General features: G+C 47.2%; 1 protein-coding gene across 1 annotated transcript in view; it reads right to left on the bottom strand.

Moving 5' to 3' along the window:
- Nucleotides 1-26560, bottom strand: part of MYO18B (myosin XVIIIB) — a 231565-nt gene that overhangs the window by 119783 nt on the left and 85222 nt on the right. The window contains exons 21-26 of the mRNA XM_064577697.1: nt 23345-23410; nt 18485-18613; nt 15909-16052; nt 14834-14923; nt 2813-2932; nt 2377-2485 (exon numbers count right to left, since the gene is read on the bottom strand). Coding sequence (XP_064433767.1) covers nt 2377-2485; nt 2813-2932; nt 14834-14923; nt 15909-16052; nt 18485-18613; nt 23345-23410 — 658 coding nt within the window. The remainder of the gene's footprint in view (nt 1-2376; nt 2486-2812; nt 2933-14833; nt 14924-15908; nt 16053-18484; nt 18614-23344; nt 23411-26560) is intronic.

The following is a 26560-nucleotide window of genomic DNA, read 5'->3' as shown; positions in this document are numbered from 1 at the left end:
GGGGGGGGCAGTCTTAATCCGTACATATAATTCAGCCCTTCATTATCCATTTTTCCTGGATTTATCTGACCTCCCCATGTCTACTGCAAATTTCTGGAATGCAGGGCCCAACAGTGCTCGCTGTATACCATAAAAGGTCCTCTCCAAACACTTAACCATGCGTGGTGGAAAAACAGCCATGTTTTTAATAATTGGTACTCCAGCTTGAGCCATTGAGGAGGTTGTGGTGGCCTTGCTGTGGTGTGATTCAAGTGTTTTACGGCTCCTTTCAAGTTTCCTATATTTTAGAAATTTCCTGTAATGAGTATGTATTGCTTTCATAATGAAAAACAAAATATTTGTGGATTTGGCTTCCTGGAATGAGCATCCAGGGCTGAGAGCCTATCTAGCATTGTGACTAATACTGCTCATGAGCTAAGCACACCTCCCCGTTCCCTTTCAGCTCCCAGCTCTTCCCAGAGAGAAACAAACTGGGCCATCAATTACATCAGGATGGAACTGGGACCCAGGGTCCCTGGGGAAGCTGGGCTGTCCCACCCCCCAGGTCTGGGTGAACCCATTTCCCCCTCACTGCCTCTGCCTTCCTTCGTTGGGTACCGCGTCCCAGAGAATCCCAAGCTCCCCTGGTAAATGCCCGCCCTGGGGGTAGCCAGGATGAGGGGAAGCAAGAGCAGAGTGAAAAGCCAATGCACTTTGCCTCTTCACCGCCTCCTGACTTCCATTTCTCTGAGTGTCCCTGACGTTTCTAGGGCACGAATCCCCTGGGGGCACCGAAGGAATGATGTCAACGTTGTACAAAAGCTGACAGACGCTCTGGACATTCTTCTCACCTGACTCACTTAGGCTGGGGAGAGGAGTTGACAGAGATGTCACCGTGCAGCTGGAACCTATGAGATGTGGGTCTCCAGGCAACTGTGTGAGCCAGGCATCACCGGAAAGCCCCAGCTCTGTGGAGCGTACCTATCGCTGAGCAACTCAGGGGCCTCGCCTTCTCTCCAATAACTACTGAGTGCCGGACACCACTTTTAAATGGGGACGGTAGTAGTCTCTGCTCCAGAGTTTACGAACCCAAATAACGACCCCGCTATTACTACTAGTAGGAGTAACAGTAAGGTTGCCGTGAACATGGCTAAACACTTCCCATCAATCACCTCTGACAACATCCATTCCAAAGATGAGCAAACCGAGGCACACATTTCTTGGCCCAAAGCCACCCACCTGGTAAGAGACGGAGTCTAGATTCAAACCCAGCAATGCAATTTCATCGATTCTGCTTTTATTTTTTTTTTAATTTTTTTATTCTTATGTTAATCCCCTTACATTACAACATTAGTTTTAGATGAAGTGTTCCATGATTCATTGTTTGTGCACAACACCCAGTGCTCCATGCAGAATGTGCCCTCCTCAATACCCACCACCAGGCTAACCCATCCTCCCACCCCCCTCCCCTCTAGAACCCTGTTTGTTTTTCAAAGTCCATCGTCTCTCATGGTTCGTCTACCCCTCCGATTTCCCCCGCTTCATTCTTCCCCTCCCGCTACCTTCTTCTTCTTTTTTTTTTTCTTAACATATATTGCATTATTTGTTTCAGAGGTACAGATCTGAGATTCAACAGTCTTGCACAATTCACAGCGCTTACCAGAGCACATACACTCCCTAGTGTCTATCACCCAGTCCCCCCATCCCTCCCACCCCACCCCCCACTCCAACAACACTCAGTTTGTTTCCTGCGATTAAGAATTCCTCATATCAGTGAGATCATATGATACATGTCTTTCTCTGTTTGACTTATTTCACTCAACATAATACCCTCCAGTTCCATCCACATCGTTGCAAATGGCAAGATCTCATTCCTTTTGATGGCTGCATAATATTCCATTGTATATATATACCACATCTTCTTTATCCATTTGTCTGTCGATGGACATCTTGGCTCTTTCCACCGTTTGGCTATTGTGGACATTGCTGCTATAAACATCGGGGTGCACGTACCCCTTCGGATGATTCTGCTTTTAAATAGTGAAATGCCTTGTTCAAAATTTATATGAAAAATATTCATATAATTATAAAGGTGCCTTGCCCCAGAGCGTTTTTTTTTTTTAATCATTCTTTGCATTCTTACTAAAGTGTACCTGTCATGTTGATAATTTGCTATTCGGACTACTGTTGGGTTCTCTGCTCCATGTCTGCACTAGATCGGAAGCTCTGGGAGGGCAGGGCTGTGCCCGTGCGCTCTGCCGAAGTGTCAGCCGTTAAAGTAGTGTCTAGAGCATAGTAAGGACTCAGTGTGTATGAATGAATGAATGAATGAATGAATGAATAGAACAAAAAGGATTTTCCACCCACGTCTAACCGCAAGAGTCCCAGTCTGCTCACCTCCTCCAGTGTGGCTCCTTTCCAAGTCACTCAACTGAATTTTCTGCTGGGCTTCTTCCAACTGCTTCTGCACTTCTGCCAAATTCTTCTGGACTTGCTCATACTTGCTCTGGAAGAAAGGCCTTGACGTGTCAAGCTGGAGCTTGATAGAGCCTGGGCCTCGCCGTCCACCACCCCCCAGCCCCGTGGTGCCTCCAGAGCCAGGGACTGTCTAGCCCTTGCATAGTGCTCATTCAGGGCACCTCCAAGGCCAAGCCTTAGGAAGACCCAAATGTCCTCCAGGACATTGAACATGGGAGTCTGTAAACCAGCGCATCTTGCTTAGGCTTACTGCTCCCACATGCGAGCAGATGGGGAGGGGGGCAGGCCCAACCACTCCCAGCCACCCTGCTCAGCCAAAGCCACACACCCCCGCCACCCCCTGGGGACCACTCACCTTCAGCTCCTGGACCTCCCGGAAGGCGCGTAGCCGCTCTGCCCGCTCACTCTCCAGCACCTGGCAGGCCACATCCCCTTTGAAGTGCTCGTCGGCGAGCTCTGTGGTCAACTCAGCAATCTGGAATTACAATCTGGAGTTACAACAGGGTCACTCGTGGGGGGCCGCCACTGCTTCTCCCCCCAGGCCCCCTCCACAGGACCACCCGTGGACAAATCATCAGCTCTCGGTGTGATGAGGTGGTTAAGAGTGTGGATGTCAGGTTTTTACTGGTCTTGATGTGCTAGAATTCTTGGCCCATCACTCACCAGCTGTGTGACTGTGAACCCGTCAGGATGCCCACCTGATCCTTAGTTTTCTCAACTTTAGAGGGTAGGGGATAACTTAATAGAATTGTTCTGAGAATTAAAGGAGATCATCCACATAAAGCTTAGCACAGGGCTGGCACATAGTAAGTACTCAATTTAGTAAGTTGTTCTAGCAGAAACTCTCCTTACCTAAGCGAGCCATTTTGCTCCCAGCAGGCTCCCCTCAGTAAGACACACAGGTGCCCACCACATAGGAATGCCCTCAGCTAGAAAACCTCTCTGTGAGGGTGCCTGCGTGGCTCAGTTGGTTGAGCATCTGCCTTTAGCTCAGGTCATGATCCTGGAGTTCCAGGATCGAGCCCTGCATCGGGCTCCCTGCTCGGCAGGGAGTCTGCTTCTCCCTCTCCCCCTCCCCCTGCTTGTGTTCCCTCTCTCGCTGTCTCTCTCTCTGTCAAATAAATAAAATCTTTTAAAAAAAACTCTTAAAATTCTAATTCAAATACATTTATTTTTCAAATAGTTGCAGGTGCAAAAACTATGGGAAAAAAACAATAAAAAATTAGGCTTCTGTAATCAAACTCTCATTAAAGCAGAACCATTTGTTCTGCTTTAATGAGATCAAAAGTGGAAATCACGTAGTCATGCTTTAGGGGCATGGTTTAAGAAAGGAAGAAGTGGGTCTGGAGTCAGGTGCTCACACTCTACCTCAGAAATACAGTGAGTTAAGGCAGTCCTGTTTCGAGGCAAAAAATAAAAACACCTCTCTTTCAATGAATTCCCACTTGCACTGACTTTTTTTTCCCCATCAACGACCAACTACAGATACCAGATGGGTCAAGGCTTCTGGGCTATAATTTTTCCAAAGTGCAGCCTTCCAGGTTCAAGGATATGCCAAAGCAAGTGAGGAGAGAAACAGATATACGTGGACTGTTTATGACTAAGAGGCTCAGAAATGACCTGACACAGAAGGGTCGTTCGGGAAACGGAGCCTCCCTCCATGGAGGGCAGTGGTTAAGATACAAGGAAGGAAAAGAAAAATAAAAAAAATAGAAGGTACAGAGTTCAAGTCCAAACACAACCACTAACATATTCTGTGACCTTGGACAAATCTCTTCCTTTCTGGGGCTGTGGTCGCCTGAGCTGTAAAATGTACTGCATCGGGGAAGGTCTATTGTCCTTCTGGCATTCCCATCTCATGCCATAAATGTTGTGCATGAAGATGCCTAAACACTTCCTTTCCCATCAGACCCAGTGCATGGCACTGAGAAGCGACTGGGGGGTGTTGTCACAGATGCTAAGTGGTCCTTCCAGCATGGAATCCAGCTGTCCTCCCGAGCTGGTCACAGGCGGTCTCAAAAATCATTCCTCTGCCCCATGAAGAAGGAGGATGAAGATCTATACATTTTGATGTGAAAAAAAAAAAAAAAGTCCCCAAGATATATTGCCAACAGGGCGGGGGGAAAAAAGCAAAGTTGCAGAACAGAATGTCTGGCATGTTCCCATTTTTGTTTTGTTTGTACTTGCACAGAAAAAGGCACTCCCAGACTGTTAATAGGGATTTTTTTTTTCCTAGAAGGGTGGGTTCACAGGGGACTCCAATTTCCTTGTGATGCATTTCTGTACTGTTGATTTTTTAACCACTTTCGTCATCGGCAAAACACAAAACCAAATAAATATCTTTTAAAAATAGACCCCCAAAATTGAGCTACAAAAACAAGGGTTGTTGCTCTAGAACATTCTATGCCCCCCACATTTTTTTTGCCCCTCCTCCAGCCCATTGGCTACCCATCTTGGTGACCACACCAGTGAGGACTCAGACTGAAATGCGCATTTCAGTTGAAACAGGGAAAAACAGGAGGCTTAGGCGGAGAGCATTCCAAAGTCACATAGCAAGTGAGTGACAGAACTGGGACTTGAACCCAGATGCCTCCTGTCCAGATAACGGTCGCCACTTCACAAACCAGGGGCTCTCTCTCCCAGGGCGGTCCTGGCGGTCTCTGGGGTAGGGCTTCCTGTTGCTGTTCCTTATGCTGGTACCTTTAATGTGCTCTGGGGAAACACTTTTGCAGTCCCCTGGGATGGTCGTTAAAATGTGGAGCCCAGGATTCCCAGAATGCCCACACCACCGTAATCTTCGGTGGGACCCAGGGATCTGAATTTCAACACACTCCACAGTTATTCTTAAGCACAACCAAGTTTAAGAATTACTGCCCTAGAAATTGCCAGAATCTCTTCCTAATCTTGGCTTCCCGCTTGGTTTGAGATGGGTTAGACTGGCTTACTTATAGGTGTACAGCAACATTGCCTCTGAGGGAATGATCATTTGCAGTGGGCATGAATACGGGCTGGAGCAATCCAGGGATGCCCCAGATCACGCCCCTCACCCCCCGCCTCCCCATCCCCGAGATCAGCAGGATTGCGTTCTCCCTGCCTTAGCCAATTAGTGTGAAATTTAATCTGTGCTAATCAGCCTGAGCAAAGGGAGCACAAAATTAATTTAATGCATTAATTTTGAGTTCTACACAACCCAAGTCTAGAGCCCAAAGGATAATTAATGCTTTCAAATTAGGGACATGACAGATGCTTTTCACAGAGACAAGTAGCCCCCGATCTGTCCCCGTCCCCACCAACCCCTCTCGCTTCCTACATTTCGGGGCCCACGGGCTTTATCCATAGAGGTGAGGGGTGGGCACCATGCCCAGAGCTATTTAGGTGAATATAAAATGAAAACCAATTTAATGAGAGGAGAACCTGGTTGGCAAACCGAGAAGAATCCTTGCAGATTACTCAAGGATCAATTAACTAGAAATTATTCCGAAAACCTCCCTAGATCCACCACTTAAGCCAAATCATCAGAAATTCTCTTTCTCCTTAGGGACAATGACTCCAAAGATCTGTCAAAGAGAAGGGGATAGAAATGAATGAATCTGCGGTACATTTTGCATGGAGTCAAATAGAAATATCTATCCTGCTCATTGGCATCATTTGCAGTTTGAGAGAAACAATGGGTAACAAGTAATGTTGATGGACATTAAATGCTGAGCACACATGGGACCCTCTGGGCTGTCACTGTCACTTGTCATTCATTACGTGAGCACCAACTGTATGCAAGGCCCTGCCTTCAAGGATCCCCCTGCTGAGCTGGGGAGATAAAACCACATGTAGAGCACCCATGTGTCTTAGCTCAACCTTGTCCTTGGCTCTTATATTCAAGAGCTCTCAAAACTCCCCAAATGATCTTATCTACAGAGAGCAAGCAGTGGCCTTTCATGGTCTTCCCAGTACGTTTCAATCTGACGAAAAGAATTGGTTCATTATAAGCCCTTGCAGAAGAAAAAGCTCACTGAATGCTGGGGAGAGACATTTTTGTCATTCCCTGTTCACAGAACAGAAAACTGAGGCATTGAGTCGTGAAGTGATTTTGTTCAAGGTCATGGTGGATAGGTCCCATGGGGAGTCCAGCGCCACTCCCTAACCTCCCCGTGCACATGAGACCCTCCAACCACCAGGACTGCAGGGGCTGGCCCAGGTCCCCGCCCTCTGTCCCTGTTCTTGCTGTGCCCTCCACCTGGAATGTCTCCTTAAGTCACCTGGCCGGCTCCAGCTCAGCTTGAAGGATGAGCCACTCCCTGACCTGATTCCGAGTCTGAGGAACTGTTGCTCATCTCTCACTGCCTGTTTGGAGTCAGCCCGGACCCAGGGTCAAAGCCTAGCGCTGCTACTCACCAGCTGTGTGATACTGAACAAATCACTTCCCCTCTCTGGGTCCTCACTGTCCCCCTCTAGAGCACAGGGGTACTAATCATACCTTCCTGGCAGTTTGATGGGAAGGTAAAATGAGACAAAGCAGGTAAAGGGGATGCGTCGCAACACCCGGCACAAACACGTTGCTCATTAAATAGTACTTTAATTACTCAATCCAACGTGATTTCATTCCTTCCTTTCGTTGGCATTGAGTGCTTTGAGGGGTACAGAAAGAGCTAAGATGCAATCACATATATGTTAGTGGTGGTGGTGATGTGTGAAGACGTGCTGTGTATGAGACTTTATACGCAGCCTTCATACCACCCTGTGGAGAAGAGTATGGAGGGCGCCTGGGTGGCTCAGTCGTTAAGCATCTGCCTTCGGCTCAGGTCATGGTCCCAGGGTCCTGGGATCGAGTCCCACATCGGGCTCCCTGCTCGGCGGGAAGCCTGCTTCTCCCTCTCCCACTCCCCTGCTTGTGTCCCTGCTCTCTCTGTCAAATAAATAAATAAAATCTTTAAAAAAAAAAAAAAGAGTATGGAACCATCACGGTCACCATGTCCCTGCTAATGACACGGAAGCTCAGACACTGGAAGAACTGGCCCACCGTCCCATGGCAGTGAGGGCCCAAGCCAGCCGCCCTGATCCACCCTCTGCTCCCGCACCAGACACACCAGGTCAGGTCAACATATCCATCCCTTAACTCGTCCAGTTCCACTAGCTTTTTCATCTGCGTTACAAAATAGGCAGAGAAGACATGATGGCCCCATTTTTATATGGAGAAACTGAGGCATGCAGAACATTCCAGCTGTGCACTCCTTTGTGGGGTCTTAGCTAAGCCCACGGTGGTCATCTGTGACTATGCCCACACTTTGGCCAGAGAACCTCGGCAGCTAGCTTTCTGCTGGAAGGACACTCTCCCCAGCATGTCCCAGCAGCTAAGGCTCAAGAGACCCTAATATCCCGAGGCACCCAGGCTGTCCTACTCTCCTGGGGATGACAGAGCCGCCACATCCAGTCCCCAGAGGCACAGTGCTGTGCAGGGCACTAAGAGTCAGAAGACTGAGTCTAGTATATGATCTAGACTCAGTCACCACTTGACCACATCACCCCTGGCAAGTCACTTCCCTTCCCTCCTAGAGATAAGCTCCTGCTGGCCACGCTCGTGACTAGTCAGGGCCAAACTCCCCAGCTCTTTGCAAATACACTTTCCAACCTAAACTGTGTCCTGCTGGATCCCAGTGGATTCTCTCTCAGCCATTCCTTAACAAAAAATGAAACTTTTCAAGCTAATGAGACCAGACATCCAGAGTGCACGGGACTGTCTTTTGCTATAAATAAAGTCTTCGGGAAAACCCAGAAGATATTCCAGAGAGGGAAGAAAACACCCCGTTCTCATTTTTCTCCATGTGCTCCCACAGCCTTATAGGAAATCCCTATAAGAAGAGAGACCTGCTTTCCGGTGAAAATAAAAAACCCCACTTTGCATCCAGGCAGATTTTGCACGCTTGAAGAATATTTATAGCCAGCTTCCCGGAGGCGTCTCATCTCTTCTGCTCCTTCACAAATGAAGCACTTAAATCATTTTGCAATAATGTTGTCTTTTTAATAAGCCTAGTCAAATGGAGTTTCCACTGATGAGGCACAACATGTTTTAGCAACATTTCTATCAACTGTTTCCCCCCTCCTACAGAGACAAGTGGGTGGAGTGCAGAGGCTGTGAAAGGGGCCAGGGGTGTCTTCATGATACATGGCCCGAAGGACTGTCTGCCTCCCAGCTGTCAACAGAAACTCTTCTTCTAACAAAGTAGAACCGCAAGAAAGGAGAAACCGCATACCTTCTACCTGTTCCTTAACGTGTGGTTCCCAGACCAGCAGGTTCCATATCACCTGACAGCTCAGGAGAAATTCCGAACCTCCAGGGCCTCCCACACCTACTGACTCAGAATCTCTAGGGCTGGGGAGCAACACAGTCTATTCTAACACATCCTCCAGGGGATTGCGACACACTTTCGAGTATGAGAACCACTGCTCTTACGTGGTATTACTCTGCATCGGGTTCACCTCCGGGCTCGTTAAAAAGAAGCAGTGAAGGTTGCCCCTCCCCCAAGATTCCCTCCTGGGTCAAATCCTCAGGAGATGGGATGGGGAAGCTACATGGTGTATGGCTCCCTCCAGGTGATTCGGATGCTCTATAACGTATAAAAGCAACTGGTAAAAAGAAAAAAAAAAAAAAATCAAAGTAGCTGTTTTGGTGGAGGGGAAAGAATTAAAGACCTTTCTTCAAATAAAATCTTACTTGGGCCCCAGGTTGCTACATTTCACCAAATCTCAGCAGCCTCTGATGATAAGATGATCCATTATGGAACATAAGAAAAGAAAGTGCTACTAATTTTTAGTGGAAGATGCCAGTGATTGTCAAGATGCATGACAATTATAGAGATGCAGACAGGTGGGAAATAGTGTGCATCTGGGAATCGGTAAAATACAGAATGAAACCAAAGAAGTCTATCTATTGCCATTGATATAGGTTTGGGAATTCTGGAGTCCTTTGACCTCTTCTTAGTGCTCTGGCAGGTCTGAAGAGACTCAGGACTTCAAAAAATCAATCTTCCAATTACTGCATCCAAAAGGGCAAGCCACAGGGGAGAGGAAGAGATCTGTGGCACATATACCCAACAACTGAACTTATATCCACAGTATATAAAGAGTTGTTACAGATCAATAAGAAAAGCAGTAGAAAATGGCCAAAAGGCTTGAAAGACCTCTTTGACCAAAGAGGGTAACAAATAGCCAAACACATGTGAAAAGGCACAAATTAAAATCACCATGTGGGATTACTGCACGCCCAACAAAATCGTTAAATGGAAAGGACAATACCACGTGCTGGTAAGGGTGTGGAGCAACTGGAATGCTCACCCACTGCTGTGGGAGGGTCAATGGATACATAAAGTTGAGTGAAGTGTTTGTGTCAATTAAAACCCAATATAGAAAAACTTAAAACCTAGCAATTCCATTCTGAGTGCATTCCTTTTTTTTTTAGTTAACATATATTATTTGTTTCAGGGGTACAGATCTGTGATTCATCAGTCTTATACAATTCTCAGCGCTCACCATAGCACATACCCTCCCCAGTGTCCATCACCCAGCCACCTCGAGTGCATTCCTAATAGAAAGTGTATGGTATGTGCACCAAAACACATGTGGAAGGATGTTCACAGCAGGCTTATTCATGACAGTTCAAAGCCAGAAACAACCAAATGCTCATTTAGAGTAGAATGGATCAATAGTGCTCCATATACATGATGGCATACTATACAGCAGCTGACAATGAACAAGCCACAACCACCCACATCATGGATGATTGTCACAAACAATGTCACATGAAAGAAACCACACAAATAGATACACACATTTGACTGCATCTAGGAAAAGTTCAAAAATAGGAAAAAAAAAATACCTAATCTATATTGCTAGAAGTCTGTTTTGTGGTTATCCTTGGAGGGTAGTGGCTGAAAGGGCCATGAGGGGGGCTTTGGAAGGAGCTGGGAATGTTCTGTGTCTCCATATGGGTGTTGATTGCTTTGGTGTGTTCAATTTGTGAAAATTCATTGAGCTGTATACTTACGAGGTGTGCACTTTTTTGTATGTTGGACCTTAATATAAAGTTTAAAAAGAAGGAAGAAGAAGGGGTGGAGAGAGAACCCGGGTAGAAGGAAGAAGAAACCCTAACACTCAGTCCACCTAAATGTGATTCCTGAATAAAGCTCTGCTTTGACTACTAGTTGAATTTTTTAGGGAATTGGTATCATGCCCTTGCCTTGCAGTTCAAGACAATGTCTGCAAAAGCATTCCTATAGATCCCCTCTTCTATTTACTATACACACATTACTGAGGTTGTACTTTGCCAGGTTACTTAGTGCCCCTTTTCATGTGGACTCCTAGAAGAAACTTCTCTAATATCTCAATACCAGGGAAAATTAGTATTATCTCAAGCAACAGGTGTGTGTGTGTGTGTGTGTGCGTGCATGTGCATGTGCATGCGTGAGTGTGTTTAACCTGGGGACATGTCTTTGGAATATCTTGCTTCCCTCTTTGCTTTGGTTGCTAGGAAGCTCAGTGTCAACATTTCAGTTTACCTCTCATGGCTCCATTCACCCATCTGGTGCCTTTTCTGTGCCAGGGGCTGGGCCACTGTGATGAGCAAAGACACACCCCTGCCCTTAGGGCCTCGCCCTCTAGCTGGGACACAGGCACACCAGGGCGGGGTTAGGACACACCAATCAGTGCAGTGACAGGAAGCACAAGGAAGCACAAGGCCCAGTGACAGGAAGCACAAGGATGGGCCCGACCCATCCTTAACAAAGCTAAGGGTTACAAACTGTTAACAGAGGCTTCTTGGAAGAAGTACCACCTAAACTGGGTGAAAAGGGATGACCAGGCATTAACCAGGTGAGAACGGTGGCAGGCACAGCCCATGCAAAGTCTGTGAAGTGAGAGTGAGTCTAAGGCTCGTGGTAAATTTCTATTTCCTAAGTCTTCCTCTGGTCTGATATGCTCTTCAACTCTTATTTTCCATTGCTCTGACTTTCTTAGCTTTTTAAATTTTATCTTATTTTTACCAGGCCCCGTACGTCTTTTCATAACCATGTACAATACAGAGACACAAAGAACCTGAGTAGAATATTCTGTGGGTTGCTGACACTTTGAATGCTTGGTTCAGGTCTCAGAAGCCCGGCCCCCTCCCTTCCTTCTCCCACTGCGGTGTAAGCTGTAGCGTTAGATGCTAATGATGTTCACCTCATTACTCTCTCCAGTCTCCCCTGGCAGCTGAGGCACCCCAAGTCCCCAAGTCTGACTTGACAGTTGGTGATGAATTACTGTATCAAATGTCAGCTCAGTGGGAAGGAGTTTCTACAGGGAAGTCACCGATATTCCCAACCCACGCACAGCTCTCTGATTTCTCGCTTCTATTGCTCTACCATTGCTATGTCCTGCAAGACAGGTCAGGCTGCATGCTCTCTAGAGACTTGAATGAGACTGGGGGATGGGGGGCGGTACTTGAGTGTTATTTCCTCTCCTCTTTACAGTATTTTCCCCAAGAGGGCATAGACCCATGGTGAAGCCTTTCCGCCCAGCCTCACCTAACTCTATGTGCTGTGACTGTCCCTTCCAGGAGTCACTGCCTCTTCCTTGTCCATGGGAGTTGGACAGAAAACCTCTGGTGGGGAGAGTGGACACAACTATAAGGGGAATAAGAAGGGCTGGAAAAGAGATAGCCCCCATCCCAAACTTCATTCCATGTCCCCACATGAGCCAACCAGGCTCAGCTTGGGTTGTCAACAAAGGAAGGAGAATTTGTTCTGTTGGCTTGATCATGAACTCAATTATAGCCACCACTATCCTCATATGAAACCAAGCAATATTACTGGTAATAACAGCACCATGGGCTCACAGGTATGGAAAGCTCCAGTTTTGCTCTAAACTGACAAATATTATCCCATGTTGCCTCAGGACCTTTGCACTTGCCACTTCTACTCTTTTTCCCCAGATCTGCACATAGATGGCGACGCCAAATGATTCATGGAAGCCTTCCTGGACCACTTAGGCAAAAAATGGCCCCCCGCCCCCGACTGTCACCTCCCTCTGCTTAATATCTATAGCACTTGACCATCTAAAAGTAGTTTGCTTGTTTATTTACTTGTGGTCTGTCTCCCTTGATTGGCCTGGGGACCTTGTGAGGACAGGGATTTTGCCTTCTCCCTAGCTGGATTTGAGGTGGCCAGCTGAATGCCTGGTACATGGGAGGTGCTCATCTGTATTTATTGACTGGGTGAATAACTGGGCTTCCTTTGAGCTTCAGCAGGACCCTGTGAGCTACCCAGGGTTCTGAATGACAGCTGGGACTAAGGATGAGATGGGCACAGCACTCACCCTGGGCGCAAAATTTCAGGGAGTGCCAAGAAACTCAGAAACCAAGATAAATAACATTCTAATGAAATATTTAAGAAAGTCAAAATTAATGCCAAAAATCCACGATGAATAAAACATCAAAAATTTAAATAAAGACAGGATCCCACTGTGCCAATTGCCTTACTTGCCTCACCTTAATCCTGGCCCACCAGTCCTGCGTTTATTTGAAATTTTGATATTTGGCTCATCATGGATTTTTTTTTTGCATCGATTTACATTTTAAAAGATCCTGCATTGAAATATGATTTATCTTGCTGAGTTTTTGGCACCCCTTTAAATTTTATGCCCTACACGAGTGACTTACTAGAGTCCCAGCCCTGAAAAACTAGGGGGAACAGCAAGTTTCTGTGAACAGCTCTTCCTTGGTCAACCCACAGTTCCCTGACCATGTTATACTCTATGAATTTGTTTAGGAATCTGGAATTTGCAGTAGTTCCCTTGGGGGCAGGGACCGTCTGGCTTCCGTCCTCATCCCCAGCTTGTGAACTCAATACCCAACTAAGGACAGAAGATATTAGCAAAGTGGTCATACTCTCGCCCCCCGATATAATCTCCAATCACGTGTCCTTTCCACCCCCCAGAGGGGACCACCACCCCGAATTTGGTGTTTTGATTCCCATGAAATATCTTCACACCATAACCACACAGCAGATGCCTCACTCCATAGACAGTACTGTCCTGCATACTTAAAAGGTAATATATCCAATATCACATTGTAAGGATTCTTTCGTAACTTAAATCATTTTTCTTCAGTGTTACATTTTCGAGGGCAATCCATGTAGATTCATGTATCTCTAGTTAAAGAGCCAGGACATGTTTTCTATAAAGAGCCAGACAGTAAATATTTTTAGTCTTTGTAGATCATAGAGTCTCTGTGACAACTACTCAGCTCTGCCAGGGTAGCATGAAAACTACCAGGGACTACATATATGAATAAACAGGCATGGCTGTGGGCCAATAAAACTTTATTTACAAAAAACAAAACAGATGGTCAATGGGGTTCGGCCTGTGGGCCATAGTTTTCCTGCCTCTGTATTCATTTTTACTTTTGGCAACTCAATTTTTAATCTAACAAAATGTGTTCATCCATTCTCTTATCGATAGACTCCGATGTGAGTATTTACATTTTTTTCAACATGACAAGGCCACTCCTCTATACTTCTTCTCACCTTTTCTTATGTAAGTGAGACAGATTCTCTAGCATATATACCCAAAATGGAATTGCTGGAGCACAGTGTACGGACAGGATCAACTTTCAGAGACACGGTTAAGTTGCTCAAGAGTGAAGAGATCAATTTACATCCCCACAACAGCATATGAATTCCTGCTGCTATACATCCTTGCCAACACATGGCTACCTCAGACTTGGATCTTGCCAATTCAAGGTGCGAAACGGTACCTATTGTGGTGTTAATTTGCATTTCCTGATTGCTAGTTAATTTGAGCATCTTTTCATGAGTCTCCTGGCCATTTGAATTCCTAGACATTGGAACTCTTGAAACAAGAGTTCCCCTCTTGGGACTTGCCGATTCCTCTTTTTGCCCATTTTTTTTCCTACTGGAGGGTTTTTCTTTACATGTCCAAATACTCTTTGCCAGTTATATGTGTTGCAAATTTCATGGCCCAGTATGTGGTGTCTCTTCATTTTATGCTTTGGTAAACAGAAGTTGATTACTTTAATATAGTCAAATTTGTCAATGTTTTTCCTCATGATTTGTACTTTTGTGACTTATGTTAGAAATTCTTCCTTTTGGAGTCAAATGATATGGGTTTGAATCTCAGTGCTACACATGCTAGTTGTGTGACCTTGGGAAGAGACCTAATATCTCAGAGCCTCAGTCTCCTCCTCTGCAAAATGGGGACAAGGACAGCATACCCCCACAGGGTTATTTTGAGGAGGCTTGTAAAGCACTTAGCACAGTGTCAGGTGCATCATCACCTCCCCCATCAACAGACCTCACCCCCACAGGGACCCCACATAGGAGGGATGGAGTACCTTGCTCTCTAGCAGGTCTGCATTCTGCCGGAGTTCATTCCGTGACTTCTCCGATTTTTCTAGCTTCTGTCTCAGCATTATAAGCTCCTCCTACAAAAGCAAACACCTTAACAGAAGCCTGGCCCAGAGGCAGAGGTTCCACGTGGGGTAAGAGTGTCTGGGGAATAGAGTGAGTGATTCTGCCAACCCATCTGTAATGATGCCCAAATGCTAAATTCCTACAAGGGGGTTTTTTCTTTCCCCATTTCTAAACATCAACATCCAAGTCTAGGGGCCGAATGCAATTCCTCAGAATGAGTCCATTGCTTGACTGGAGATGTCTGAGCGAGATGGGTGTGCTTGGCCCTTCATCCTCCCCGAGACCACCATCCTGCCCGTGGCTCAGCATTATGCTCATAGTACCACCATCAGGAAGAGCCCAAATGCCCACCCATAGCAGACTCTGGGATGAACCACAGAATGCACACAGAAAGGAGCACTGGGCTGTTGTGGGGAGAGAACTGGGAAGACTTCTGTGAAACTGGACATGGCGTGACTCTCAAAATACATTTCTAAGTGCAAAACACCAGTGTCAGAGGAATATAAACAGTATACTACCTTTGGTGTGGGAGAGAAAGGACCTCTGTGTGCATGTGTGAATTGGCTAATTTTGCAAGAATAAACAACAGCAAAGGTAAAACAGAAACCAATCAAAATGGTTACTTGTAAAAGGTGGGCGCTACCAGGGTAAAAGCAAAGCAAGAGGAGTGTTCTCTGAGAGGCAAAGAGATCAAGGACTCAAAGATTCCACCACTTGAGTCTCTCTGGGATGGACTGTAAGTGTTCGTGTGCCCCTCGGGAGTAATGGGGTATCTGCCTAGCAGTCACAAACCTAACGTGTAGCTGGACACAGGAGGGAGGGTGGTCTGTGTCTGTGTTGATGGGAGCAGAGGGATATCTGGAAGGCGGCGGCTGGGCAGAGCATTTCTAGATCAAGAATCTACAGGGTGGGGGCACTGAGTCTGGATGTAAGCACTAACATGGGGATGTGAAGAGGTAGCGGCCACCCCACACCCTTCCTGCCACCTGTACTAACCTCCTTGGCACGGAGCTGCTCGTCCCCGATGGTGGCGCTCAGCAGGGGCCGGAGGGAACCGAGGAGCTGCCACCACGACCAGTGCTTGACTGCCAGGAACACAGCCATGTTCTTCTGGATGCACTGAGCGGCCAGGCGGTGAATCTGCAGGGAAAAGAGACCAGGAACTCAAGGGGCCCTTCCCAACCCAGGGAAGGTGAAGGAAAGAGAGCAAGGAGGTGGTGGCAAAAGGGATGGAAAAAGTGGGTTCATAGCTAATGGAAGAGATTGGCTAACTTAAAAATTAAAAAAGCTTCTTTTCGGGGGCCTGGGTGGCTCAGTTGGTTAGGCGTCTGCCTTCGGCTTGGGTCGTGGTCCCCACGTCCTGGGATGGAGCCCTGCACTGGGCTCCCTGCTCAGCAGGGGGGCAGTATGTGTCTCCCTCTGCCCATCCCCCTGCTTGTGCATGTGCATGCTCCCTCCCTCTCTCTCTCACAAAAATAAATAAATAAATAATCTTTTTTTTTTAAACTTCTTTTCAATGGTTTTGTAATAACACTATATAGTGACAAGCAGTAATTGCATCATGAGCCCAGCGTAACGTATAGACTTCAATCACTATGTTGTATGCCTGAAACTAATGTAACATTGGGTATCAACTCTACTCAAAAAAAAAAGTAAATAAATAAAAAATATTAAATTAAAAAAAATTTTTTTTAAGATTTTATTTATTTATTCATGAGAGACAGAGAGAGAGAGAGAGAGAGGCAGAGGGAGAAGCAGGCTCCCAAGGAGCAGGGAGCCCGATGCGGGACTCGATCCCAGGACCCTGAGATCATGACCTGAGCCGAAGGCAGACGCTTAACCATCTGAGCCACCCAGGCGCCCTAAAAAATGTTTTTGAAAGCCTCTTTTCATCGAGTCGGGCTCTGGGCATCAGACATTATGCTCCAATTCAATCTTGCATGACCCAGGAAGAAGAAGAGGAAGAGGAGTCGAAAATATGATACAAGAGGGTCACATCTTGTGCGGGGCTTAGATTCAAAAGCCACTGTGAAAGGCAAATCCTTGAACAACCCCAAAATCGCCTGGAAGCCACAATGGCCATGATTATGTCACAAGTTGATATTTAGGGGCTAGGTATCACTTTAAGTGAATGTAAACATGAATTCCATGCTTCTCAAACCTGAGAGTGCATCACGAGCACCAGGAGAACTAGTTAAAGCACAGATGCTGGGCTCCACCCCTACAGGGTCTGATTCGGTAAATCAGGGCAGGGCCCGAGAATTTGCATGGTTGACAGGTGCCCCGTTGACGCGGATGCTGTTGGCCTGGGGACCACCCCTGGAGGACCACCAGCCACACGTGGTCTCAGGCGGGAAACATGCTGACTACCAAGCCAGGAGATCCATCCCCGTCACCACCATCACAAAAGCCAATGCTTGTCCAGCTGGTACGGTTCTCCCTGCAGGCCAGGCAGGGCGCTGGGCACCTTCCAGACTTAGCTCAGTCCTCGCTGCAGCCCCGGGAATGTAGGCATTACTCTCATTTCCATTTCACAGGTGGGGAAACTGAGGCACGGAGCAGCCCAATCATGTGCTCAGCACCACACCGCTGCTTGATGGTGGGGTTGGGATTTTGCACCCCTGCAGCCTGGGTGCAGACAGAATCCGGGGTGTTCATTAACCTCTACTCTAAGTCATTCCAAGGGCATAAGCTGCTGGAGAGCAGTGGGCCAGTGGAGTTGCCCACAAAATTTTAATTATTAATGTTCTTGCCTTTGCCTGCTTTTGCCAAGTGCGTATACTTGAATTTGCAGATTTACGTGAACTCGAGGCGCATGTAATGAGACTGCGTGCTAGCTGTGGTACTTAATAATGAGGATACTAAGGGAGGAGCAGCTAGTGTTTATGGAACAGCTGCCCAATGGCACGTGCCATGCTAAGCGCCCAGGACCCCATTCACCTTGACCCAGCTACTAAGCGCCGGACGCGAGAGTCAAGCATAGTCCTTGTGCATCTCCAGAGCTGTGCTGCCTTTTCTCCATTGCCCAAGCTACAGAGAGGAAATTCAGTCTCCCAAGGTCTCCAACGATAGTGGCCCAGGGTGGCTCAGGACTGCGGACTCCCAACTAGCCCTTTGGTCCCTAAAGCCTCAGTGGCCAGGTCCTGTCACGCCCTGCCTGCTGACCCATGAAAGCCAAGTTCTCCAGCGATGGGACAGGTGGAAACCGTAACCGACCCAGCGGGGCTTGGACCACCCCATGATAATCTAGATCAAGTCTGACATCGTTGGTAATTTGATGTCGATGTCCTAGAAACAATCTTAACATCTTGCGAAGTGTCACTTTTTAAAGTCCTGCCATCAGGGCGAGCCCACAGGCCAGCAGGAGTGGCACCATCATGGGAGACCTGCAGAGCCCTGTGCTCACCCCAGACCCACCGGATGTTAATATCCCACAGGGTTTTCTGCACGAGCATGAGTGTGAGACATGCACGCGCATGCGCGCGCAATCACAACCCCCAGATCAGCTCAGATGCTGCTTTGCCAGGACCTCGCACCTCTGCAGGGCTGACGAGGCACGGTGGCTGCCATACCTTCAGCTTCTTGAATTCCTGCCGAGACAGAAAGCCCTTACAAGCCGCCTGGAATAAAAGTATCCTGTGAGACGTCAGTTTCTCCCGCTGCCTCTCAAGCCTAGAGACCACGCCTGCCTTGAGGAAAACCTGGAAGGAGAGAAGGTGGCAGGTGACTCCTATTGGGCTGAATCTGGAGTGCAAGACGGTTGCCACTGAGAAGCCAATTCCCTTGCCTCCACCGGAGATATCTGTTGGCAGGTGCATTTAGATGAAGGGTCTAAATGATCAAAGCATCTTGCCCCTTGATGGTTCCTCTTTCCCTTCTTCTAGCCCCTGGATGCTCAGAATGTGGCCCCCATGAGTGGTATTGTCACCACCGGGGAGCTTGTTAGAAATGCAGAATCTGGGACCCCACCCCAAGCCTGCTCAATCAGAGCAACATTTTAACATGATCCACAGGGGACCCAGGCACACATTCGCTTGAAAAACCACAGCTAGGAGGGCCCTCGCCTAAATAGCTCTGTGCACCACAATGGCCAGGAGAGCGTGGGAAACACAGATTCCCAGGCTTCGCCCCAGGAAAGGTGGAATGCACAGGTTTAGGGTCAAGCCCGGGAATGTGCATTCTTTCTGGTAAGGGCCGCCGGCCACCTGAGAGAAGCAGTACCCTGGAAATACTCAGTCCTGCCCTATAAGGAGGAGCAGAGAATGCTGTGGGGGAGTGAGGGCAGCCCTCCTTGGCCAGGAGATGGGGAGCCGGGCTGGTGCCACCCACAGAAGGTGCTCAGGCATCTAACGGAAAAACAGTGGGTGGCCCGCGATTCCCAGGCCTCTGCTCATCAATAATGGATGGAGGCTCCTCTTCAGCAAAGTGATCGATGCCTCCTTGGCACCCTGCAGGGCCATCTCCCGTTGACTGCAGGGCACACAAGGATTTTCAGAGAACCTGATGCTTTGGGGCCAGGCTGGCTCCGACCAGCCGTGGTAGGGTAGCCAGTCAGCCTCAGCTCCCAGAGGCAAAGCAAAGATGCCCTAATGGCTGAGGAGCTGAGTCAGTGACAGGACCATGGGTCACTTCCCAGATGCCCATCTGCTGCTAATTTCTATGACCAGCCCAGCATGTTTCTTTGCCAAATGTGGCTTATCACCCCCAAAGATGTTCAATGTCTCCAGGGGCCCTGGATCCATCAGTGACATTATCTTAATCAGTGCCAATAATCTTAATCAGTGATATTATCAAGCAATCAGGCACATTATCCATCAATGTGGATCAGAACCCCAAACCCTTGATATATGCAGGGAAAGTACTTCACGTGCATCATCCTATATGGTAGTTATGGCGATCCCCCCATTTTATGGAAGGAGAAACTAAGGCTAAAAATGGCATCCCCCCCATGACCCTCCACCAGCAAGCGGTGACATCAGGACTATCTCCCTCCGCCTGACTCCAGGCCCGACTACAGTTACCACTGAATGTAATTAACATTTGCATGGCATCTAGGTTTTTCAAAGCTCTTTCTCCTATGTCCCATTTTAATAAAGAGCAACCTTATGAGAAATCTCTTGGCCTAGGGAGATTTTATGTAACTGACTCCAGTTCACGTGGCTGACGCGCCCCAAAGCCAAGGTCTCCACCAGCACCCCATTCTCATTGTCAACACAAAGCTTCATTTCCTCCTTCGCTACGATACCAACGTTTGAAGTTTGGGGTTGAATTGCAGTTTGATCCCAGGTAGAATAAAGGGTCTCCATCAATTGGCCATTCCTTTAAACTTATTTGCTGTAATGGAGACCACCCCGCCTATCCCACAGTGAACCCACAGCGACGGGACAATGAGAATTTGCACGCCCAATCGGTACGAACTCTGTTTTGCAACCTTCTCTGGCCTTACGGAACACTTCCTATCAGCCAGAGCCACCAAGGCAATTAGCCTCATTGAAATAAAGACACGATTGACTCATTACCTATCAGATTGCCTCAATAATGACTGTATTAATTTCACAAGCTAGCGAGTCCCAAAAGCTGCTATTAAAAAAAAAAAATCAATGATCAAAATGATGACAGCTCTAGTTCGTATATTACAAAAGGTGGCGGGTGCTGCCAAAGCCACTATTGATTAAGTATGAAGCTTTCATTAAAAAGATAATTGGAAACGACCATACACAGAGCGGGAATAAGTCATCGGCTGTGCAGAATCTTATCTTGATTTTTTTTTCTTCCTTTTAAAGAACATCTTGCCAACCACAGAGCCAACGGCACGTGGCTTTCCACCTTTACCATAAATGTCATGGCCCTCAGCACAGGCCTTGATAAGTCCCCAGGGGCTGAGAATCACAAAGAAACATCTAAATTATTAGCTTTTCCTGGGTCCAGTGGCTTATCGGACCCAAGCAGAGTGCAATATCCCAACAGCCCCACATTTAAGGAATCTGTGGGGGCCACTGTTCATGCAAGCTGTTTTTCCTCTAAAAATGCTGAAGGTCACGGTTTAAAAAAATCTGATAAGACAACAGCTCCCATATCTGGGACTGCTAAGGAATTAGCTCCTGTCCTAGTCATTTTCCAGATTAGAGGAGATTCATTCTTCAAACATGACAATATTAGCCTATTTGATAAACGTCTCGCCCCACTGACAAATGCATTCCACCAGTAAATGACAATCGCCTGATTTCCACAGCTCATTTGGGGGGTAGGAAGCAGTGGCTCCGTTTTACAGATGAGGGGACAGAGGTTCAGAGAGGACCACTGACTCACTCAGGATTCACAGTTAGGAAGCAGCAGAGCCGGGGTATGGACCAGATCTACCTGTCCTTTCCTCCTCTTCAGGACCTTCCCACCTATGAAGTGTCTGATCCTGCCATGCCTAAGACTTTCATCTCCCCTGAAAGATCACAGGCTAGCCTGGCTTCCAAAGGATATGTTGACTTTAATTTGCTCTTGACTGTTTCTTAATGAATACCAAGTATTACTCGAGAACAATGGCTTTTGTTGTTGTTGTTGTTATTGGGATGTTTTGGCTTCTAGATTTCTTGCCCTCGCCGTGTGAAAATGTGTATGAAGATTTCTCCTCCTCTGTTTTCTTCCCTGCTCTACAAAAGCCGCTGGGATGATAGAGACTGATTTTTATATTCATGAAAAAAAAAAAAACTGAGTAATTATCCAGACCAGTGGTTCTCAAACTTGAACATGTGCTGGGATCCCCTAGAGGACTTGTTACAACCCAGACTTCTGGGTCCCGCCCCCCCGGAGTTTCCGATTCACTAGGTCTGGGGTGGGGGCACCTGAGCGTTGATGTTTCTAGCAAGCTCTCAGGGGATGCTGCTGTGGCGGCTGGTCCAGAGACCGTATTTTGAGAACTGCTGGTCCACGGGGATGACATTCTTGGAGCTGAAGAGCAAGCGCTCTGAATCTGGGCCATAAAGACCTGTGTACAGGTAAAGACTATGTGATACATTTCCACTAATAAATAGCAGAACTCACAATGTGTTGAAAAGACCCTGGGATTCCACGCGATATTGGTTTTCACAGGAGCTATAACTGTACTCCTAGGTAACTGGAAGGCCTTGAAAAGGGGCTTACTTCCCAGAGGCACAGTAAAGAAGGGATTTGCTAATAATCTCACAAGAAGTTTCGAGGGAAATGAGGAACAATACGTGAAGGGCCTGGCATAGCTCCTGGCCACGGGCGGTAGCCCAGGGACCCACAGGTTTGTTCCCTCTACTGGAAAGGTCTGCAAAGGTCCAGTTGCTGCCAACTCCTAGCTGGATAAATCAGGTTGAGGCCACAGTAAAGTACAGCTCCCGCCACACATTTTAGCAAGAGCAAGAGGCCTGTGGGGAGAGGCTTGTGTGTCTATGGGGCAGGGACTGTATGAAAGACTGTGAGCTCTCTAAGGAAGTGGGTTTGATGGGACAGGCTACTCAGGGTTCCAAGAATGACTAATGGCCAGAGATGCCACCACGGTGGGCTTCTGGAGACCAGGGCCCCTCCCCCAGCACCTCACATGACGGCTGGAGGTGGAGGTGATCAACAAAGGTTTATGGGTTGGTGTTAGTCAATCAGCAGATGAGTGGGGAAGGGAATGGAGCAATTTTTCCTTTGGTTTATTCTCTCTCCAGTTTCTACTTCTGAACTTTGACCCACATGACCCTTGAGTTTACCATCTCCGTACCCTACTTCCCAAACTAGAACCCATGGAACACCAGTTCTGGGAGATGGTAAGAGGTCTTCCACAAAGACAAAAGGGTGGAAATCCCATGGTCAAAGAGTTTGGGAAGCCCTAAATTCAATATTTTCTTTCTTGAAAACTGAGAGGATATATGGGCATGTCAGGACTCTGTGAAACTCTTCTCTAAATGTTGAAATATTATGGGAAAGGCTTTTGGCTCAACACCAGTTTGGGAAAAGCTCTTTCTCTCAATATTAAAATCACATGCCTTCTCGTGGAGCCCTAACCTTTCACTTACTGCTGCTAATCAGCCAGGACTATAGTTGGGTTAGTGTTGGTTGCAAAGTAAAAGTTACAAGGCTCTGAGTGAAGATGAGTGTTTCTTCTTGGGTTCTAAGGCAGCTCTTCCCGAGGCTCAGAAAGTCATACTGAGGCGCAAGATGTTAATGATTCCAGACCGCTTTGGTCCCTAGGAGGGTAACGAACCTCTAACGAATGATATTTCCCAATGTTATTTCCTCCCATATTTTAACATGTTATACTCCTGGCCTTGTCAGATTAGGCAGGGCAGAAAATCACCAGCCCTGTCTTCAGTGTGCTGAAAAGGAGGCCCACAGAGCCAGCGGACAATGAAGAAGGACAAGAATTGGGGCTCATCTGGGTCCTCGATGGGATGAATGGAGTGACCTGAGAAAGAAACTCTACTCACTTGGCTGTGCCCAACGACCACTGCCTTCTTCTCCAGATCCAGGGTCTGCAGGAGCTCCTCCACAGCCTGGGGAGAAGAGGAGAGTTAAAGAGAGACAGAATGAGACAGTCCCCCATGGGAGGTCAGGCTGGCTGGCTGGCTGAGGCATCGGGAAAGAGAGGATGACTCCATGTGTCTGAGAGTCTGAGCAACAGAGCCCCACCTCACCCGGGCAAGTGCAGAAGATGAGCATGTACTGAGCACCTCCTGTGTGCCATCCGCTTTGCTGGGACCCTCACAGACACATCTCCTTATATCACCATGGCAACCGGAGGTGGGTCCTCACACCACCATGCCCATTTACAGAGGAAAAAAAAAAAAACCCAAAGATGCAAAAGTCAATGAAGAATGTGTCTGCTATGGAAAACAGTATGGCAGTTCCTTTAAAAATTAAACATAGGATTACCGTAGGATCCTGCAATTCTCCTTTTGGGTGTATACCCAAACGAAGTGAAAGCAGGGACTTGAACAGATAGTGGGATGCCCACGTTCATAGCAGGGTTATTCACAACAGCCGAGAGGTGGAAGCAACCCAGGGTCTGTCCACAGATGAATAGATACATAAAACATAAGATATACACCCAAGAGGATATTAATCAGTTTTAAAAGTGAAGGAAATTGGGGCGCCCGGGTGGTGCAGTCGGTTAAGCATCTGACTTTTGATTTCGGCTCAGGTCATGATCTCAGGGTCGTGAGATTGAGCCCCGTGTCGGGCTCTATGCTCAGCAGGGAGTCTGCTTGGAATTCTCTCCCTCTGCACCTCCCTCCCACCCCCCACTTGCACGATCTCTAAAATATAAATAAATAAATAAATAAAATCTTTTAAAAAAATAAAGGGAAGGAAATTCTGAGCCATGCTACAACACGGATGAACCCGATGCTAAGTGAAATAAACCAGTCACACAAAGACAAATCCTTATATGAGGTACTTAGACTAAGCAAACTCATGGAGACAGAGAGCAGAATGGTGAGTGCCAGGGGCTGGGGAGGGGGAAGGGGGAGTTAGTGTTTAATGGGGACAGAGTTCCAGTTTTGCAAGATGAAGTGTTCTGGAGATGGATGGTGGTGATTGTTGCAGGGCAGTACGAATATGCTTAAGGCTGCTGAACTGCACACTTAAAATTTGTTAAAATGATAGGGGCGCCTGGGTGGCTCTGTCGGTTAAGCGTCTGCCTTCAGCTCAGGTCATGATCGCAGGGTCCTTGGATGGAACCCCAGGTACAGCTCCCTGCTCAGCAGGGAGCCTGCTTCTCCCTCTCTCTCTGCCTGTCCTCCCAACTCACGTTCTCTCACTCACACTCTCTCTCTCCCTCAAATAAATAAATAAAATATTTAAAAAAATAGTTAAGTGATAAATTTTATGTTATGTATATTTCACCACAATTAAAACAACCACAACAACAACAAATGAAGGCATTTCTCCAAGGTTATAAGTCACATGGGGGCAGAGCCAGATTAGAATTGAGGTCTGTTGGGTCACACTGCACCATCTATGATTTAACCACCTCGAGTGCCCAGGATAGCTCCAGAGGCCCCAAGGCCACTAGGAACGTCACCTGCTGTGTCCCTGAAGTTTGCTGTGACAGCCTCCCCTTCACTCTGTCCTTCCCCCATTGTACCTGCCAGAGACAACCTCACCTTCACAAATATTTCCTGAATAAATGGCGTGTGTGCCTGACCCAGAGTATGGGCGGGGGGAGCCGGTGTTTGCTTCATTTCTTACTTCCTCTGCTGCACCTGGTACTGTTCTAGGCACACAGTAGGAGCTCAATAAATACGATGACAAAGCGAACAAACGAACAAGCGATCCAAAGGAGATGGAAGTGTGGGGGTGGGGCAGAAGGAGAAGGGCAGACCCAGGCGGGAGACCTAAATTCACTCAAAGACATTTCCTGAACGCAGCCTTGGCCAAATCACAGCCATGTCATGGGATTTTCCTTTGTCATCAAGGTCTGCGGGCTCTGAAACAGCCCTGCCAGAGATGTGTACCCTCAGGAAAATACAGGTAACACCTGCTTCCGTGGTGCCTGTGATTCACCTCCCACTCCACCTCCACACCAACCCTCATGGACCTTCCATTCACTGAAAATCACAGTCTATTTTTGGAATAAACTGTCAGAAAAGTAATTGCCACATGCAACAAACAAAAGGTATTTCAGGTCTGGTGTAATTTACTAGATAAGTTTCAATTCCATGGGTCACCGGCACCACAGGAAATTTCCGAAGATACTTAAAAAAAAAAAAAATGCTTTTTAAAAGTCTGGTCCAAGACTTTCATCTAGGAGCAATTTTCCTCCTCTGACCTCCTGGAAGAACATTCCATAATGTCCCTCCCCCAAACTCAGTGGTTTTATTACATTTTAGCCAAAAATGTTCCCAGGGAGTTGTAGGCAGCAGAATGCATAAAAACCAATATACCCAAAACACAGCATCTTTTCTCTCTGTACAAGAGCAAAACAAAATAAAAATTGGCTGCAAATAAGACGGATGAATGAAAAATAAATGAAACCTACAGCCAACGAAATTTTTCTAAGTCGACCTTGGTGTTAACACCCAGAGTAGATGTTTGGGGGGGAAAAATCAGGATTTGGAGAAGGTAGATCCACCTGGGCTGAAATCCTGCCTGGTTTTACCACTCATAACTGCGTGACGTTGGACAAGCCCTTTACGCTGAGCCCTGGGCTCCTCTTCAGAAACATGAGGGAGCAATAACAGCATCTATTCTGGAAGATTCTGTGGTTGTTCTTGCAGAAGACACCATGCTGCACCTGCCATATAGTAAGCGCTCAATAGACATGAGTTAGTCCTACTAAAGTCCTTGAATGAGTCCTACTGGTTTAGGCTTGGTCAAAACTTGGTAGAGGTGCTACAGAACATAAACTGAGCCTCCTTTTCTTGAGTACACCCCCAAACACCTGATATCTGAGGATTCTTTCCCATCTCCCCACTTTCTTAGAGCCCTATAGATGTCTGTGTAGCCAAGATCAAGCCTAACACGGGGATGCGGAGAAAGGGGAACCCTCCTACACTGCTGGTGGGAATGCAAGCTGGTGCAGCCACTCTGGAAAACAGTATGGAGGTTCCTCAAAAAGTTGAAAATAGAGCTACCATATGATCCAGCAATTCCACTACTGGGTATTTACCCCAAAGATACAAAAGTAGGGATCCAAAAGGGTA

The sequence above is a fragment of the Mirounga angustirostris genome, unplaced genomic scaffold, assembly GCF_029215605.1.
Source record: "Mirounga angustirostris isolate CCGP_5_RB_7025 unplaced genomic scaffold, mMirAng1.0.hap1 SCAF_14, whole genome shotgun sequence".
NCBI classification, from domain to species: Eukaryota; Metazoa; Chordata; class Mammalia; order Carnivora; family Phocidae; genus Mirounga; species Mirounga angustirostris.
This window is presented reverse-complemented; position numbering and strand designations above follow the sequence as displayed.